At 34.8% G+C, this 7,872-nt stretch overlaps 1 protein-coding gene across 1 annotated transcript in view; it reads right to left on the bottom strand.

Moving 5' to 3' along the window:
* Positions 1-7,532, bottom strand: part of LUZP2 (leucine zipper protein 2) — a 404,324-nt gene extending 396,792 nt beyond the window's left edge. Inside the window, exon 1 of the mRNA XM_044681277.1 lies at positions 7,451-7,532. Coding sequence (XP_044537212.1) covers positions 7,451-7,525 — 75 coding nt within the window. The 5' untranslated portion in view covers positions 7,526-7,532. The remainder of the gene's footprint in view (positions 1-7,450) is intronic.
* Positions 7,533-7,872: the final 340 nt, after the last annotated feature.

Below are 7,872 nucleotides of genomic sequence, written 5' to 3'. Positions count from 1 at the left end.
ATCTAATTAATAAATATAATAATAAATAATACTATATTTAAAAGAAATAGAGTATTTCTTATGTATATATTTATATTACATATAAATAATAAAATATTTCTTATATATTTATTTATTTTTATAAATAGTAAATAATTGGGATGTTTAGAAAGTCACTGTTATCTGGAGCAATGAAGGAAAGCATAGGAATATCAGGAGTCATAGATGACTATGGACACCAGTGAACTTTCCTCTATATGTACTTGACATTTAGGAAGCATTCTTAAATTTGCCCATTGCCTTGCATATGGTTTCTAATGGGATCCTTGAGACAAGTCCATGCGTATAGCATTAAAGATATGATGATCATTTTACAAATGGGGAAACTGAGACTAAAAAAGGTTAGGTGCTCATGTTCAAGTAGCTAGCAATTGTCAGAGGCAGAATTCATACTTCATTCTTTCAGAATCTAGTGCCACTTTATTCATTCATTCATTCGTTTAAAATCTTATCCTCTGTCCTAGTAACAACTCTACGGTGGACAAAGGCTTAGCAAAAAGGGTTAAGTGACTTGTCCAAGATCACACAAAGCCAAGAAGTTTCTAAGGCCAGTTTTGAACCCCAGTCCTCCTGACTCCAGACTTGATGTTCTATCCACCATACTACCTAGCCACCCCTTAATGCAACGTTGAGTAGGCTCTCAATTCTAGATCTCAGCCTTGCTCAGTGTCTGCTCCATCCATGTTATATTCACTAGTGAGGTTTGGTGGGAAGTAAACCTGGGAACTCACACTTATACAGGTAAGGAGAGAAAAGAAGATCTATGAGTGTTTTGGAGTACAAATAATTTATTTGCTTGGCACTACTATGAACAATTATATACCAGCGAGCATGATAATTATGCTCAGTATATATAACTTGTCCTAGAGAAGAAGGGTGATTTTCACATCATCAACTGATGAGACAGAATACAGAATAGTTCAGTTTGACACTATAGGTGTAAGGATGGGGGCTAGTAAATGGCTAGACTGGCTTGGTGTTCATCAGGTCCTAACTGGTTCTTTCTAGCAGTGTATGCCAGTATGTTCTCTTCAATCTACAGTTTTAGAAATTTGCCTAAGGCAAGGAGGAATTGTGACTTGTCCGTGGTCACATAACCAGTATTCTGTTACAGTATTCTGTCCATGGTTTTAAGACCCGATATCCATCCATTACACTGTGCTATCAGGTTTCACAATTTCTTTGAAACTCACAATATCTGTCCACTGTTCTCTACTCTTGTATGATCCTAAGCATCACAGAGTGACTACTGACTCACATCCACACACATCTAGACAATGAAGCCAAATACTATTATCCCTAGTGGATTGAAGAGCAGACTGGAGCTCAGGAAGTTGATATGATTTGCCTAGGGTCTGATATCTTACAAGTGTGGGATGGGATATCCTACTCTTTTAATAGGATCACTGATTTAGAATGGAAAGAGACAGATACTCCAACTCATTAATTTTATACACATGGGAACTGAAACTGAACCAAGACTGAACACACATCTCATTGAATGTTTTTTTCCTTCTCAGTACATTCTGGATGTTCAGTGAGATGTGATTACTTCTGAAGGTTCTAAGACTACAACTATAAGCCAAATAAAATATACAATCTATCCTTCTTAAAAAATACAAACAGAATAGTTTCTAGAATAGATTTTACTTATGAAACAAATTTCTTTTGCTCATTTTTCTAATAAGATGAACGAATGATATTCACTTTTTACAATTAGAGTTCTTTTAGAATCAAACCTAGCCTTATCCTAGAAGGTCAAACTAGACTTTTTGAATTATAATTTTATTTCCTTAAGTGTTTTAAATTCAGAGATATAAAAATGGGTTAATATGGGCAATCATCACTGCATCTGCAGGTGCATTTTGTTTACTACATATCAAATTCCAGGGATAATTTGCCAATCAACTAATATGGAATAATGTGGGACGTGATTGCATTATTATTCTCATTTCTACAGGAATAGTCCAACCATGCTGGGCTTGCGTTTAATGTTCTGTGTGTACATAAATAGATCAATTAGGAAGATCTTTTGTGTAGACTATATTGGAAATTAAGGATTAGATTATGCCTCAATGCTTATTAGTCCAGCCCTTCATAAAAAATAAATAATAATTAAAGAATACTGGAAAAGAGTGCCATTAAAATGGTTTAAATTAAATTGTCTTCCTTCCTCAAATAAATGTCAATATATAGATAGTATAGAATCATCAGCTTAGACCTGAAAGGGACAATTATTTTTATTATTTAAATATATAGATGTGAAAAGAAAGATCCCTTCAGATTAACTGAAAAATCTGAGGTAACACAAAACACCCAGTGGAAAAGTCAGGTTTCCATATTAGTTCTTATGACTCATACATTCACAGTTTTTGTTGTTGTTGTTGTTTTTCCAAGAGGCAAGAACAAAATCCAAGCTAAGAAATACATTCAATTATATTACCAACTCACAGATAATCCAATATTTTGGTGAAGAGCTGATATCAAAAAAGTAAAGCATCTATAAAGCCCTACAGGATGTTTATTTCTTAAGCAAAGGATTGATGAAAATTTAGAACTGGCAGAAATAAATGCTTCTTGGAAAAAAAATAATGGGATAGATTCTCAGAATGAGACAGAACAGCTGGCTGGGTACAGCCCCTTATCACCCAGTCATATCTTCTATCTTTTCTTGGTCTATCCCTTTATACAAATCTGACATTCCTGAGATAGAGTTATTACAAATAATTGAAATGTGAATTGAAATTCATGCTACATGTAATTTTCTCTTTCTTTTTACTTTCTTTTTTGTGATATCATACTGGTATATGACATATCCACATTTGACTTGCTTAAAAAAAATCCCGCTACATCTTCATTATGCCTCCAGTAATTGATGACTTTAAATGAAAATCCAACACTGCCAGCCTGCCTGTATTCTTAGAAATGAAGTCCAATTAAAAAAGAAACATTCAAATATCCAATTTGTTATTAGTCATAAGGGGGCTACAAGAAGGCCATGTTTAGCCCAGACATCTCTAGAGACAAACAAAAAAGCTAATTTTCCCCATAAGAGCACAGCATTTCTGTCTCTCTCAAGGAAATGAAAGCAGAGCTCTGAAGCCTTAAAATCAACTCTTTAGTACAGGGAATGGAAATGGAAAATCCAGTGGTAACTGGCAAACTCTTTCTTATAGAACTTTATCAAGGCTATATCCAGACAGAATGGTTGTGGGTGCGAGGGTCAAACTGGGGGAAAAATGTGAAATTGAGAAAATTTGTCACTGAAGCCATTTCTTCAACCTAGTCTTCTCCTGTTTCAACCATATACTTGCTATCACTGTTGATACCATAGTATCAATTGAAAATAATTAAAATATCTCATGAATTTTTATCATAGTACTTAAAAATACCAATTTGTTTAAAAATTTCTCCCTGTCCATTTACATACTCCTAAGGTAGTTCCTTCAGATATTTTGATCCCTGTTTTACAAATTTACAAACTCTGGTTCAGAGGAGCATAGTTTTAGAGCTGGAAAGAAACTTAGAGGTAATCAAGTCAAATCCTTCCCTATAGGAAAGAGAAAATTGATTCCCAGAGAGATTAATGACTTGCCAAGGGTGACAGAGCTAAGAAGTGCATAAATTTGAACTCAGGTCTTCCTGGCTGCAAGTCTAATGTTCTGCCCAGTATTTCAGTTAAAAATTAAGTACTTTTCAATGGCCGTAAAGTTAGTAAAGAGTAGAGCTTGGACTTGGATCTGAGTAGTCTGATTTCAAATACTATACTCTTTCAGTTGTCCTACTTACTGGCAAGAGAGGCATTTGCAAGTAAATATGGAATTCCAATTGAAGACTAAAAGGCTTTTTATTTAAGGATAAAAAAAATGAAGATATAATTGTGGCAAACTAGATATATGGGGTACAGATGGAATGATATTAAAGAGAGAGGATACTAAGAAAGCTTGTGTGATTGTCCTCCCCCTTCTCTTCTCAGAAACCACGCTCTTTCCCAGGCCCAGGAGGCAACTCTGTTGGAAGCCTGAATCTTCAGAATGTCCCCTTGTGGGTTTCTACAATGTCCCTCATTTGATGAGCTCAACTAGGTCAGCAGGCTGCCTCTCCATAAGCAGCTGCCAGAGCCAGAGGAGAAAGCCAACTTTGCTCTTTCTCTAAAAATTCACTGGAAAAAGAAAAAAATATATGAAAATATGGTATATTAAAGCATGACACCTCCCTTATAAACTATGTAGAATGAAGGGATGAATCATCAGATGTGGGAAGGCATATTAAAGCTTGATCCCACCTTTTCTCCCTTTGCTTTTACAAACTATATATTCCTTATATTTACATAACCCTAAATATTTGCGTAAATATTCACAGAGATGGACAAATAGATAGGTAGATAGATAGATAGATAGATAGCCAGATGGATGGATGGATAGATAGATAGCTGGATGGATAGATAGCTGGATGGATAGGTAGATAGATAGATAGATAGATAGATAGATAGATAGATAGATAGATAGATAGATAGATATAGATAGACANATAGATAGATAGATAGATAGATAGATAGATAGATAGATAGATAGATATAGATAGATAGACAGACAGATATCATAATCCTGAGCTCTATCTGCTTGAATCCTTTTCTGATAATAAGTGGGGGGAAAATTTTGTGTAACAGGTTGAAGGGAATTAAAGTTTTAACAAACCCAGTATTCCATAACAAATATCCCAATGTTCTGGGGTAGGGGAGAGGCTTCCTGGCATTTTCTTCATATTCTGTAAATACCAATGATATATGAGTCCTAGCCATCAGGACCTGGCTCTATGTGACTTCCTTGTTATTTTCCCTCCTATCTTTCCTTTTTCGAGAAGGGTTTTTATAATATTTCTCCAGATCTCCATCACAATTTCTCATCTACAATATATTATATAGCCTGCTTGCTCACAATCACCATGATCCTCTCCATTATCTTCTGCATGATTCTCAGATTCATTTTTTTGAGAGGGCATTCAAAGTTAATGGAATTTTTTACATAGCTAGAAAAAGTTTGGCATTTGTGAAGCATTTTGCCTTGATGTCAAACTTTATAAAATTCTGTGAAGTTCAGGAAGTTCTGGAGCCCATGCTTACGTGGGGCCACAGAGATGTGATTAAAGATCATAGATCTCAGATCCATCCCATGTAATTGTTTGGGTAGCAATAGTTTTCAAATCAGAGATGCTAAGAACTTGGATACTGGCATGAAAGGGAGGAATATGTGAATCCATACCAACTCTCAGAGAGGACTCTGATGATCTCTATTCATTGGATGGTTAAGAAATCAAGGGTGATGTTGCTTTTTATACAGATGCTCTAATACTGACCCTTCACCAATAAAGGAGAAAAAGTGACACAAGGTTGGGATCTTCTGGTCTAGCCTTACCATATCCTCTTGCTGGTTTTTATCACACATACATTATAGCTGAGTTAGTGTGGCCATTAGAAGATTATCTTTGGGGACATAAAGATGTGGGCTCAAATCTTGCCATTGTCACATAGTCTGTGGCCATAAAGTGAGTCACTGAAACTCATAGTGAAACAGAAAGTCCTTGAAGGTTTTATTGGCTTTGCCAATCAGTACTACTAAAAACAATGTTCACCTGAGAATTTCTCAAACCAGTGAAATCACTGGTACAAGCTTTAAAAAAATGATGCGATTAAAGGCAATTAAACTTCTATACTGAGATACTAACCTGGATCTCAGGTTTCTCCCCCAAGAGGACAGTTATATTCTTAGAGCAATAATAGCTTTACAAAATTTTTGTAATAGTAGCTAATTAATAGAATCAAAATGAGTCCTTATCAACTAGAGAATGTTTGAATAAATTAGAGTATTTGAATGCAATAGACTATTTTTTAAAAAAAACCCTCACCTTTTTGTCTTAGAATCTATGCTAAGAATTAATAAAACTTCATTGCAAACGAGGTAAAAGATAAGGCATTTGGGGCTAAGTACCACAGGCATAGAGGTAGAAAGTTTTTGAGATCAAATTTGAACTCTGATCCTCTCAACTCCAGCATGATGCTTTATCCACTGACCCACCTTACTGACCATTGAAGGTAAAAGACTATAAATGATCTCTAAGATATTACAATTATGAGGGAATCAGACAAACATTTGAAGGCTTATATAACTTAACTAATGCAGAACAAAGAAAGCAGAATCATAAGAATAATGTGTATAATTCTAAGACCATGCAAATTACAATACTACAAAGCATCCAAATTCAGATAGTTTTAATGACCTTTTCCAAGAGAAAAGTTAATGAAACTCTTCATCTTAGGGCATACATGAGAAATTGGGCTAACAAATGATTGCACATGTCTTCATATTGAATAATTTCATTTGCTTGTTTTGCCTAAATAGTTTTCTTTGTAACAAGGTAGGACACAGTGGAGATTAGAGAATATAGTGGAAAATTACTATGACCCCCCCAAAAAAATATGAAATTATTTTTAAAAATACCTTTTAAGCTAGAATCAATATATTATTTCCCAAGGTACAAACTTAAAAGTGAACATCATAAATGAAATATATACATATATATCCATATCCATATATTTATATTTCCATATATATGTACATATAGGCATATATGTAATTATATTGATAATAATACCTTTAGAATCTAACCCAGTCTAAGAAATTTTGAGTTTTTATGCCAAATACTCTACCATGTGTGGGGGATACAAAGTCAAAATAAGAAAATGTTCTTTCCCTTAAGGATCTAACTTTCTCTAGAAAGGACATAAAATGTCAATGTATAATTATATATAATAAATTGAAGAGGAGCAAATTAGCATTAATATAGTTAATTTAATTTAAAATTGATCTAATATAATTAATGGCTAGGGGGATCAGGAAAGAATGTAGGAGATGACATTTGAAGGAAAATTTGAAGTGTGCTAGAATCTTACTCCCTCCATATTTTCATGGAAGAATTGCCTCCATTTAAATGTTAGCTTGGTGGTAATTGTAGCAGTCATTGGAGCCATTGTAGTAGTAGTAAGAGTGGTACTGGAGATGGTAGTAATATTGGTAGTAGTAGGGACAAAAATAGGGGAATTAGGATTGGTAATAGGGCTGCTGGTGGTGGTAGCTGCAGCAACAATAGTAGTAGTAGTAGTAGTAGTAGTAGTAGTAGTAGTAGTAGTAGTAGTAGTAGTAGTAGTAGTAGTAATAGTAATAGTAGTAATAGAAGTAGTAGTAGTAGCAGTAGCAATAACACTCATAATGCACTGGGTCTTTCTCAAGCCTTTCTCTGGGAAGATACACTGGAGTGACTCTGTGGTGGCTTGTTCACAAACACTCCACAGAAAAAAGGAAAGATGACTATTTCCCAGCCCTCAAGACAAGGGAGAAAACAAGAACACACTCACTGTAGCCTGCTGCTTCTCTGCTTTCTCAGCTGCCTCATTAAGTTGCTTTTGAAAGGCCTCCTGGAGAGACTTCATTTCTTCCCTAGTTTAGTACAAGGAAAAAAAAAAGACATAATACAATTTCTTCAGTCCCTTCTGCTCATGAGGAAAGAAGTTTTGTTCGTTTGTTCACTTGTGTTTAGAAAATAGATAACTTAAACCACATTGGGACAAACTGAAGCAGTCAGCATCTATCTAAGGTTCCCTTTAATAAAGGTCTTTGTCTCTGGATGCAGATGTAAAAAGTGAATTTGTATTTAAAAGAAATTGCTTTCGTATTATGTCTAGCGAAGGATCCAACTGTGTAAAACAACAGTGAGCCACATAATGGGTAGCAAATCAAACTAATATAATAATTCAAACCAGCAAGCCAATGCCACTAA

Source organism: Gracilinanus agilis, chromosome 6 (assembly GCF_016433145.1).
Source record: "Gracilinanus agilis isolate LMUSP501 chromosome 6, AgileGrace, whole genome shotgun sequence".
In the NCBI taxonomy this organism is placed as follows: Eukaryota; Metazoa; Chordata; class Mammalia; order Didelphimorphia; family Didelphidae; genus Gracilinanus; species Gracilinanus agilis.
The sequence above is the reverse complement of the archived record's forward strand: the minus strand, read 5'-3'. Positions and strand labels throughout refer to the sequence as shown.